We start from the raw sequence: 11,502 nt of genomic DNA on the forward strand, positions 1-11,502 counted from the left end.
AAAAAAAAAAAAAAAAAAAAAAAAAAAAAAAAAAAAAAAAAAAAAAAAAGCTCCCCAATAACTTTCCTTCTCTTCCACGTCTCCTTTTAAATTCATTTCCCGACGAGGGCAACATTGTGGATGTTGTGGCCGAGTGTTTTCCGGTGAACGTTGTTGGGTATTGAAATTTGTGCAGTTTTCGCCTCTTTTCTGTCTCTTTTCATACCAATCTATCTCGAATTTCATGGAAACATGAAGTTCTCCGGTTGTGTAAGCACCTTACCCCTTTTCTTCTTGGATGAACTTTTGTTTTTTAACCGATTCAATTGGGTTTGATTTGATTTGGGGTTCTTTTGGGTGTTTTTGAATCCAACAGTTTAATGTAAACCAATCGAGAAATAATGGGTGTTCTTCAATGATTTCCATCGTTACTGAAAATTAATCATACCCTTTGTTTTGTGGGGTTTAAGATTCTTCTTGTGTATCTGTTCCTGTGGGCATGATTTTGTTTCATTGCTTATTTTGAGTTGTTTTCTTTGCAGTTGCCCTTACTTGCAGAGCAAAAAAGTAGGCATTCTTGTTTTTGTACCCTTCTTCCAGTCACTACTTTGCTTTGTCTTGTATTGTTTGTGGGGAGTGCATATATAGCACCAGATTATAGACAGGTATGCTTTCTTGCTCTTGCTCTTGCTCTTGCTGATTTTCATGTGTTGTGGTTGCTCTCTCTATGAATCCTGTGTTGTAGCTCATCGTTGTAGCAAGCACCAAGGGTTGCCTTGGTGGTCGAAGCTCGAGATGTTGTCGAAAACTTAAGAACTTAGAAGTTTAGTTGGCTTTAGGATGGGTGGGTGGGCGATGTTCCTTTTCGAAGAGTAGAATCGAAGTGTAGTGTTGAATAGGTCGGTGTAACTGTTAGTTCTATGGTGGTGAACTCAATGGAGTCAGTTAGAGTGATAAAATAAGCTAGACGTGCTCTTTTTTTCTACAGGGGATCGTAATGTCTTTTTAGGAATTGCACGTCTCCTTATTAGCTAGCTCCTATTTGTGGTGCACAATTTTGTGGAATGTAGGTAGCAGTTACGATCGGTTCGATAGAAAAGAAGGAATAGTGTCTTTTTCTCGTTCGGGGCCTCTAGAATGATAGGACTTGTCAACTTCCGGTGGCATTTGCATAGATTTCATTATTAGTACAACATATTTCATGCCACTCTATCAGTGTTTGAAAGGATTTTAGCTCATTGAACTCTAGAATGACATGGTTCTTCTTCTTCTTCTTCTTCTTCAGAAAATCTCTAAATGGGGAATAGATGGTTTTGTCAGATCAAAGTTCAGTAAATGTGAGGTTCGTTCGATATTTCGACCATCGTTACAAGAACGAACAACATTTTGTATCAATCTTCTCATATTTATATGACATTAGTGATTTATACCTTTGATGCTCATGTTTTTTTGTTTCATTAGAATCAATGTAGGCCAAATGGAAGCGACCCGCTACCTAAAGACATTGTTGTCACTGCATCTAACTTGGAAATGCGACCGCTATGGGGTGCGTCGAAGCGTTCTTATCAGGTCATGGATCAAGATAATCTTCTTCAAATTCCTTAGACTTAGACTTTCCTTCTGCTAGTGTGAGGAAATGTGATCAATGTTACTTATCCAAGAGGGAATGTTATTAGAGTGAGTTTAGGAGATTTTTTTTCTTTTAAAAGCACCAACAAGGGCTTCATGTAACAACACTCATAATGAACACTTAAAGTTCATACTTGTGCTTGTTGATTCTCTTATCTTGATTCTTGTACTGATTTGTGCATAACTTGAAACAGAAACCCGTTAACGTATCGAGTAATTTATTCGCCGTTGCCGTCGGGATTAAACAAAAAGATCTTGTGAATACAATGGTAACAAAGGTATGAAGAGAGGTATAATCATATGCTAAATTCAAAGCTATCCTGTTAATTTGTGGCCATTTATCTGTAATTTTTCACTGCTATTCAACAGTTTCTAGCTAGCGACTTTGCTGTGATGCTTTTCCATTATGATGGTATCGTGGACAAATGGAAGGAATTTGAGTGGAGTAATCGTGTAGTACATGTAACTGCGATCAATCAAACTAAGTGGTAGGTTCTTATTACATGTGTTTTGTTCATTCTATTTATGAAAGTTGCTGAGTTTCACTCTGTTTCATTGGTTCTTGATCTGGTGATGTCTAGGTGGTTTGCCAAGCGTTTCTTACATCCTGATATTGTAGCAGCATATAATTACATCTTTCTTTGGGATGAGGACCTTGGAGTTGACAATTTCAATCCTAATAAGTAAGTTGGGTTCAATTTCTTATAAGAGTGTGGAAACATCTCCCTAACAGACGCTTTTTAAACCGTGAGGCTGACGGTGATACGTAACGGGCCAAAGCGGATAATATCTGTTAGCGGTGGGCTTGGGCTATCAGAGCCAGACACTAGGTGATGTGCCAACAAAGACGCTGGGCCCTCAAGGAGGGTGGATTGTGAGATCCCACATTGGTTGGAGAGGAATGGAACATTCCTTATAAAGGTGTGGAAACCTCTCCCTAACAGATGTGTTCTAAAGTCGTGAGGCTGACGACGATACATAATGGGCCAAAGCGGACAATATTTGTTAGCGGTGGGCTTGGACTGTTACAAATGGTATCAGAGCCAAACACCAGGTGGTGTGCCAGCGAGGATGCTGAGCCCTCAAGGGGGTGGATCGTGAGATTTCATATCGGTTGGAGAGAGGAACGAAGCATTCTTTATAAGGATGTGGAAACTTCTCCCTAACATACGCGTTCTAAACTGTGAGGCTGACGGTGATACGTAACGGGCTAAAACGGACAATATCTGTTAGCGGTGGGCTTGGGCTGTTACAAATGGTATCAGAGCCAGACACTGGGCGGTGTGCCAGCGAGGACGCTGGGCTCCCAAGGGAGGTGGATTGTGAGATCCCACAGAGGACGCTGGGCTCCCAAGGGAGGTGGATTGTGAGATCCCACATCGGTTGGAGAGAGGAACGAAGCATTCCTTATAAGGGTGTAGAAACCTCTCCCTAACAAACGCTTTTTAAACCGTGAGGCTGACGGTGATACGAAACGGGCCAAAGCGGACAATATCTGTTAGCGGTGGGCTTGAGCTTGGGCTATCAGAGCCAGACACTAGGCGATGTGCCAACGAGGACGCTGGGCCCCCAAGGAGGGTGGATTGTGAGATCCCAGATCGGTTGGAGAGATGAACGAAGCATTCCTTATAAAGGTGTGGAAACCTCTCTCTAACAGATGCGTTTTAAACCGTGAGGCTGACAGCGATACATGGGCCAAAGCGGACAATTTCTATTAGCAAGCCTGGTTACTAGATGTTTGGCTCTTTCAATATTCTCTTAGCAACTACTAACTTCCAAGAGATCAAAGATGCTGAACTGTTTCAATGTTTGTCTCCCCGTTATAAGGTATGTACATATTATTGAAAGTGAAGGGCTAGAGATATCACAACCAGCTCTTGATCCACTCAAATCAGAGGTGCACCATCAAATTACTGCACGTGGGAGGCGATCGAAAGTGCACAGGTCTTCTCCCCGTTCCCTGATTTCGTATGAACTGATTTGTTGTATTAACTTTCAAGTCATTACATGTTCATCTTTCACCTTTTGAAGTCATTAATCATTGACATTTTGATACATTGTACATATGCTTTCATCAGTCGTTTACTATTGTGTGGTTCTATCTTTGGTCTGTCAGGAGAACTTACAAACCAAGTAATGGTGGAAAAGGTTGTGATATCAACAGTACAGCCCCTCCATGCACTGGGTAAGCGCAGCTACTCGAAGCTCTATGCTTTCGTTTGAATGTCTCAAGATAGATAGCTTTTATAGACCTGTGCTTGAGTGCAAAGTGTTTCTGCCTGAAAAGTTAGATCTGTTGCAGATGGATCGAAATGATGGCCCCGGTTTTTTCCCGAGCGTCATGGCGTTGTGTTTGGTATATGATCCAGGTGGGTGCTACCCTTTTCTTGGCCTATCATATATTATTCAACTAAACGAAAGTCAAAAAGTATCGTTTTAATCGAAACACGTTTCTTTTGTGAACAGAATGATTTGATCCATGCTTGGGGCTTAGATATGCAACTGGGATATTGTGCACAGGCAAGAGTTTCTACTAGCAGTCATCTTGTTTTCCTTTAATGTTCTACTGCTGTTGTTTGAAATATTGGGTCGTTTCCCAACAGGGTGATCGAACAAAGAACGTCGGTGTCGTTGACTCCGAGTATGTAATCCATCATGGACGACCGACGCTCGGTGGTCCAGAAGAAAATGAGGTTGAAAATATGATAGTTTTATAATTTTACTTGTAGCAATGTAGTTATTGCTTTCATTATGATTTCTTAAGCCTCATGATCATCAAATAACAGAAGTTCTCTACAATTGCAGACATCTTCAAAGTCTCCTGTAAAGGATCATAGGGCTGATGTAAGTTCTTGCACACGCAATTCACTTTCATTTGTTTCTTTAGCCTAGTTTAATGCCTCTGATGAACTATTCTTAATCATAAAGTCCACCCGAGATAATTAATATGCCGATAGCCATTGTCCTCCAATGACTTTGTAGTGGCCCAAGCCTACCGCCAGCAGATATTGTCCTCTTTGGATGGTTCCTTTCAAGCTTCCCCTCAAGGTTTTTAAAACGCGTCTACTAGGAAGAGGTATCCACATGTTTATAAGGAATGTTTCGTTTCCCACTCAAACCGGTATGGGATCTCACAATCCATCCCCTTGGGAGCCAAGGTCCTCACTGGCACACCGCTCGATGTTTGGCTCTGATATCATTTGTAACAACCCAAGCCCACCGCTAGCATGTATTGTCCTCTTTGGGTTTCCTCTCAAAGTTTTTAAAACGCAACTGCTAGAGAGAGGTTTCCACACCCTTACAAAGAATGCTTCGTTCTCTTCCCCAACCGATGTGGGATCTCACAGATTTTTTTGGGGGTGGGTGGTGGGTTTGTATGGCTGTGATAACTCGGAGGAATCTGATGAAACAATCCTCTTAGGCTTATTGTCACGTCGAGTCTACATTTGTTTCGTTTCTTGTCTATTTATTATCTTTGAATTCAATTTTGATTCATGCAGGTAAGAAGGCAGTCCTATATTGAACTAGCTGTATTTAGAAAAAGATGGCTGAAGGCTGCTGAACAAGATGAGTGCTGGCAAGATCCATACCCAGAGACAATGTATAGCAACACCACTTTATAAAACGATCATACGACGAACTGGTACGTTCTTGTAACAATGTAGATCGTCATTGAAGTTTAGAATATAGAAACTTTCATGGCCATTGGTATTGAAGGACAAGGAGGAAACAATGATTGTTTATCAGAAATATATGCAGCGGATATCTTAACACGAAACCTCGGGTATGAGCTTCTGATCTCGTGGTGTTCTGTATTTAAAATGCTGTAAATTTCAACTTCTTCTGTTGAAATATGTTTTTAAGTATTACTGGGGTATACCATTTAGAGTTGTATTGGAAAGAAACTGGAAACAAGAATAGAAAGAAACCCTTTGTTTATGAATATGGAGTAAAGAAAGAAGAGATTCCCTCTCTTTGTTTATGAATATCCAAACACCTTATGTAAAAGAACTAGGCTGCTAGAGAACTCGACCCTTCTTTCGCCTTAAAGGAGAGTACAAGATCGACCTCAACCGACGTCTTGCTAACGTACTTGACCTCGACTCATAGGGTAACCTGATGTGAGATCCTACGTTGGTTGGAGAAGGGAACGAAGCATTTCTAATAAGGGTGCTTTAAAACCTTGAGGAGAAACCCTTGAAGGAAAAACCTTAAAATGACAATATATGCTAGCGATGGACTTGGGCTGTTACAAATGGTATTAAAACTAGGCACTAAGCGGTGTGCCAGTGAGGACGTTGGGCCCTCGAGGGGTGGATTGTGAGATCTCACATTGGTTGGTGAAGGGAACAAAACATTGTGGAAAACTTTTCCTAGCAGACGCGTTTTAACCTTGAGAGGAAGTCTTTGAAAGGAAGCCTAAAGTGGACAATATCTATTAGTGGTGAGCTTGGGCTGTTACAACCGAATACCTTATACAAACTTGGTTGTTAGAAACTCGACCCCTTTTTCGCTTGAAGAGAGTACAAAATGACCTCCTCGATGTCTTGCAAACATACTCAAGCTCTGACTCGTAGGGTAAACTAAATACCTGCCACAAACTTCGGTTTGTTTCCTGTTATAGGGCAAATATAATGAACTTTTAGGTACCATGTGTCTGAAATGTCTTATTTTGGCCTTCGAACTTCGTTTTAATATCCACTTCGATGATTGATCTGTTATGAAAATATTATATGGTAACATTGAATTTTTTTCCTTACTACATTTGGTTATAATCGTATGACATTGAATTCTAAGTAGGTGGTCGGGATGACTTGAACTTTTAAAAGTTTTAAGAGTATTTTTGAAACATTATTAAACGTTCAAGGGTATTTTTGAAATAAAATATAAAATTTTAGACAAAATATAAAGTTTACGGGTAATTTAACGAAATACAATATTTTGAAGGCTCCAAATAAAAAAAGGAAAGAAAAAAGGATTATTCTGTCCACTTCCAACAGAAGCAACTTTGGGTGTTTCCCATCAGTTCCAATATAAGAACAGGAACTTTAAGACTGCCACTTTTGTTCTTCAGCAGCTATTTTTAACTGAGCAAGAAAGAAGACAACAAAAGTCACCCCCTAGATTCTTTCCCTTCTTCAAAAGTATACCTACGAAGCACGGGCGTGCTAGCTGCATTGGCATATTCGTGTCAGGTAAGTATATCTATGAAGCACCGACGCGTTAACTTAGACTCAGACTTGATAAGTATCAAATATTTGTTCATCAAAATAGACTTGTGTTAGACATTTGTCGGATACAAAAGTTTTCAACATGTATTCTATGAGGTCCCACATCAGTTGGAGAGAGGAACATAGCATTTCTCATTTCTCAAGGTGTAAGAACGTCTCTCTAGTAGAGGTGTAATAAGAAAGTCCAGAAGAAAAAATTCAAAAACCTTGAGGGGAAGCTCGAAAGATAAAACACAAAGAGGATAGTATCTAGATGAGTATCAATTTCGCTGCATAACTCTGAAAGACCCATTTTAAAATTGTGAGACTGATAACGATACGTAATGGGATAAAGCACATAATATCCCGAGGTTGATAGACATAACAGTGTATGAAGAAAAAGTCGTGTTAATCCTTCACTTCAAATACACAAGTACCTTGGTATTAAATTCATTGTCTTTCCATTCTCACTCTCTCGAAAACTTGGGTCGGAGGGGTGAGGCGTGTCGATGTGTTCTCATGTTTCCTACATCACATTTCTTCTATTTGGGAACATCTCATGTCCTTCTATGTCGCATCATTTTCATTCTCAAGGTTACAAACAAATAGTCGACAAAGTGGCTATAGTTTAGTGATAAAGACACAGTCACGTATTCACATACAAGGCTTCACACAAGCGCAAAATAAGCACCATATAGAAAAACAATAACTACACTCGAGGCTCGGGTCAACCAAGCTCAATGACTAGGAAAAGCGAAACAAAAGTAGAATGGATGAATGTTAAGAGAAGCACATATTGTACCGGGTCGATACCAAATACCGTACAAGTACGTATGGATGAATGATACATAAATTAGGCATATTGGAGTAGTAGTTTAAAGGGTATGAAGGGCATAAATCAAGCAAAGAAGAAAACAAGACAACAAGTTAATAGTTATTTGTCCTCAAGGCATCACATGGGGTGTTCCATCAAAGAAAGAGGAGAATTAGATTCTTCAAACACTTTTCTCAATGCACTTAATGTTGATATAACTTCTAAGTTGTACACCCTTGTCTCTTTCCTACATCACTCCACAAATGTGCAGGAAACTCGAGCATTTTCCGTTCTTTTGCCTACCCGAAAACGAAGCTAAAAACTTCATCACATTATGAATATTTCATGCTCGGAGTCTTGAAGAAGACACCGAGTTAAAAACGAAGAAGAATGCAGTAGCTTTGTGAGGTCCCACATTGGTTGGAGAGGGGAAACAAAGCATTCATTATAAGGGTATGAAAACCTCTCCCTAGTAGATGCATTTTAAGACCGTGAGGCTAACAGCAGTACGTAACGAGCCAAAGGGGACAATATCTGCTAGCGGTGGGTTTGGGTTGTTACAAATGGTATCAAAGCCAAACACCGGGTGGTGTGCCAGTGAGGACGCTAAGCCACCAAAGGGGGGTGGATTGTGAGGTCCCACATCAGTTGAAGAGGGGAATAAAGCTTTCTTTATAAGGGTGTGGAAACCTCTCCCTAGTAGACGCATTTTAAAACCGTGAGGGGGCGAAAGCAAACAATAGCTACTAGCAGTGGATTTGGACGGTTACAAATGGTATCAAAGTCAGACACCGGGTGGTGTGCCAGTGAGGACCCTGAGCCCCGAAAGAGGGTGGATTGTGAGGTCCCACATCAGTTAGAGAGGAGAACAAAGCATTCCTTCTAAAGGTATGGAAACCTCTCCCTAGCAAATGTTTTTTAAAACTATGAGACTAACAGCGATACATAACGAGCCAAAGCAAACAATATCTACTAGAGATGGGTTTGAGCTGTTACAAGCTTTTACGATGGGTATAGATTAGTCTCACAAACGTTAACAAAGCTACACATCAGGAACTATAAACAAAGTTTACACTACTCTCACTCCTCCATCCCCTCAACTCAGCCCCCACCAAACAAAAGATATGGATGTACACAACAAAGGAAGCATATTCTTATTCAGTTTATAAAGAAATGGAGAGAAGTTGATTGGTGTCTTATCAAACCATGACTCTAAGACACTAGAGGTATCAATCAAAGTAAACACCTAGCAGCAAAGAGCCTCAAAGCAATCATCAAATAACTTGAATAAGCTAACAAGTTTTAGAACAAGAACAAACACAGGCCATTTACAGAGAATCTATACAACATCAAGGCCTCTAGGAACGGCTAGTTTCATAACTCTATGATAAATCTTGGAACTAACAGCGTCAAGAATTAATTTCAGGACAGAGTTCTTCAAATCAATCATTTCCAGAACAGAGCAACAGAGATAACAAATGACCAAGGTCATCATCATCATCATCATATATATATATATATATGCAAGGAAATTTCAGAGAGATATATGAATGTATAAGCTAGAGGTTGCATCCAAAGCAATTACAGGATTTAGGAGTGAAAGAGCAAAACCCAAATGGTCTGTTGGGGATTTGCAATTGATAGCATAACAACAAGGAGATGGCAAGCACAGGCCCTTAGCCCCACCACAGCAAGTACAAGGAGCACATACTTGGAAGCTCCCCAGTTTTCTTCTAGTTTCATTCATCTCCATCATCGTCATTTTCCCCTCCTCGACCAGTGGCACCAGCGCTGCCACAGACCCATTGGACTGAGAAACAAATTTTAAGAAACCCATTATATAAACCTCATGAAAACGAAAATGGGATCGATGAATTACAGGAAATGGCGAAAAGGGAACTCACTTGAGTGAAACTTAGTTCGTTTCCAGTCGCCAAATCGGCGAGAAAAAGCAGAAAAACGAGGGAGAATCCAGCGCCATATCTAGACAACATCATGCAAGAACTCCAAAGGAAATCGATTACAACGCTGAAATGGGGGGTTTTAAGAACTTGTGAGGGGAGAAGGATTCAGAAGATGGAGAAATTTGAGATGGGGTTTTCGAATTTGGGAGAAAAATCATGGAAATTAAGGGTTTAGAGGCGAGATTTTGTGGTGATGGTGAGCGGAGCGCGAAGCCCAGTGGTGGAATTGGTGCGATTGGCGGAATGTCTTTCGATTTTTATTGTTTAAAGAAAGGAAATATTATGGTGATCTTCGTAATGGGCTTTCGGCTGAGAATGAATGTGAGATGTGATTATGTTAAAAATCTGATTAAGTAGATTTCTTCGCTTTAAAATAATGTCATTCCGACATCATTAATCAACTGCTACTGTGACCCTCTTCCTAAATCCCAACACTAATTAAATATTCCAAATAAAAAACCATTTTTTACCCGAGAGTTATGTATTCCGTCTATATCACCATCACTCTCACAGTCTTTAAAACACGCTATTAAGGAGAGGTTTTCACACCTTTGTAAGGAATGTTTCATTTCTCTCTTCAACCAATCTAGATATCACAATCTATGGGGTCAGCATATTTGCTCGCACATTGTTCTTGGCTCTAATCTTGTTTGTAACCGTCCAAGCTTGCCACTGACAAATATTGTTCACTTTACCCCGTTATGTATTACGATCAAGTTATTTTATTTTTAGAAATTCATTAAAAATTTAAATGTTTTCTTAATAAAAATGAAGGTTATTGTGAATAAATTGAGATTATCAGAAATAAAAAATAAAATAGTTATTAAACGAGATCTTATCTATTGAACTAATACTCGAACCGACAATACGTTATAATTGTATAAGAACGATGATTTGATGGGCATAAAAAAAAAAAAAGTATGCATGCCATAATGAGTACGCATGAGAGCATCCAAAACGTCCATAGTTTTTGAAACAAGTTGAAGAATAAAACTATTCTATTCTTAATAATAACATTTTGCCTCCAACTCTTTCTTTTTTAATCACAATATTAGACGATGGCTTCAGATTTAATGAGTTTGCATCTTCGTTAACTTCACGGTTTTAAAACGCGTCTACTGTAAAGAGGTAAGGAATGTTTTGTTTCCCTCTTTAACCGATGTGGGATCTCACAATCCACCTCCTTAGGGGCTGGCGTCTTAGCTTTGGGCTCTGATACCATTTGTAACCATCCTTGGGGACCAACGTTCTCACTAGCACATCTTTCGGTGTTTGGCTTTAATATCATTTGTAACAGTTTAAGTCTACTGCTAACATATATTGTTTGCTTTGACCCGTTACGTATAGCCATCAACCTCACGATTTTAAAATGCATCTACTATATTTGTAACGGCTTAGATCCACTGCTAGTAGATATTGTCCTCTTTGGGCTTTCCCTTTCGGGGTTCTTCTCAAGGCTTTAAAACGCGTTTGCTATGGAAGGTTTCCATACCCTCGTAAAGGGTGTTTTGTTCTCCTCCTCAACTAATGTGGGACATCAAAATCCACTCCCCTTTGGGGCCCAACGTCCTCGATGACACTCTTTCCTTTCTCCAATTGATGTGGGACCTTGCCAAATCCACCCCATTTGGGGCCAGCATCCTTACTGGCACACCGTCTCGTGTCTACCCCCTTCGGGGAACATCCTCCTTGCTGGCCCATAGTCCGATGTCTGGCTCTAATACCATTTGTGACGGCCCAAATCCACCGCTAGCAGATATTGTTCTCTTTGGACTTTCTCTCAAGGCTTTAAAACGCATCTTCTATGAGAAGGTTTCCATAACCTCATAAAGGGTGTTTTGTTCTCCTCCCCAACTAACGTGGGACATCAAAATCCCCTTCCCCCCCCCCCCCCCCCCCCCCCCCC

The 11,502-nt window shown here is 40.2% G+C and overlaps 2 protein-coding genes and 1 long non-coding RNA gene across 3 annotated transcripts in view; 2 read left to right on the forward strand and 1 right to left on the reverse strand.

Annotated features, from left to right (window-relative positions):
• The window catches only part of LOC111461483, a 17,844-nt gene that overhangs the window by 3,555 nt on the left and 2,787 nt on the right, over positions 1-11,502 (forward strand). Inside the window, exon 2 of the long non-coding RNA XR_002713585.1 lies at positions 9,192-9,197. This is a non-coding gene — a long non-coding RNA (uncharacterized LOC111461483). The remainder of the gene's footprint in view (positions 1-9,191; positions 9,198-11,502) is intronic.
• On the forward strand, positions 18-5,551 carry LOC111461481. The gene is made up of 14 exons (XM_023105015.1): positions 18-249; positions 522-644; positions 1,265-1,321; positions 1,441-1,548; positions 1,803-1,886; positions 1,978-2,096; positions 2,190-2,291; positions 3,436-3,552; positions 3,725-3,793; positions 3,911-3,977; positions 4,075-4,128; positions 4,212-4,301; positions 4,414-4,452; positions 5,109-5,551. The coding sequence occupies exons 1-14, from the start codon at positions 232-234 to the stop codon at positions 5,229-5,231; spliced, it is 1,170 nt and encodes a 389-aa protein (XP_022960783.1). The 5' UTR covers positions 18-231; the 3' UTR covers positions 5,232-5,551.
• LOC111461482 lies at positions 9,105-9,921 on the reverse strand. The gene is made up of 2 exons (XM_023105016.1): positions 9,537-9,921; positions 9,105-9,442 (listed from the first exon to the last, which is right to left on the reverse strand). Exons 1-2 carry the CDS (start codon positions 9,627-9,629, stop codon positions 9,167-9,169), a joined length of 369 nt encoding a protein of 122 aa, XP_022960784.1. The 5' UTR covers positions 9,630-9,921; the 3' UTR covers positions 9,105-9,166.

The sequence above is a fragment of the Cucurbita moschata genome, unplaced genomic scaffold, assembly GCF_002738365.1.
Source record: "Cucurbita moschata cultivar Rifu unplaced genomic scaffold, Cmos_1.0 Cmo_Scf00025, whole genome shotgun sequence".
In the NCBI taxonomy this organism is placed as follows: domain Eukaryota; kingdom Viridiplantae; phylum Streptophyta; class Magnoliopsida; order Cucurbitales; family Cucurbitaceae; genus Cucurbita; species Cucurbita moschata.

Excerpts from the sequence above, each read along its gene's own strand:
- LOC111461481 (XM_023105015.1), top strand. Across the intron at positions 1,887-1,977 it reads TGAATACAATGGTAACAAAG|TTTCTAGCTAGCGACTTTGC; the intron begins GTATGAAGAGAG and ends GCTATTCAACAG. Across the intron at positions 4,129-4,211 it reads AACTGGGATATTGTGCACAG|GGTGATCGAACAAAGAACGT; the intron begins GCAAGAGTTTCT and ends GTTTCCCAACAG.
- LOC111461482 (XM_023105016.1), bottom strand. The coding sequence starts at position 9,629 with ATGATGTTGTCTAGATATGGCGCTGGATTCTCCCTCGTTTTTCTGCTT. Across the intron at positions 9,443-9,536 it reads ACGAACTAAGTTTCACTCAA|TCCAATGGGTCTGTGGCAGC; the intron begins GTGAGTTCCCTT and ends TTTGTTTCTCAG.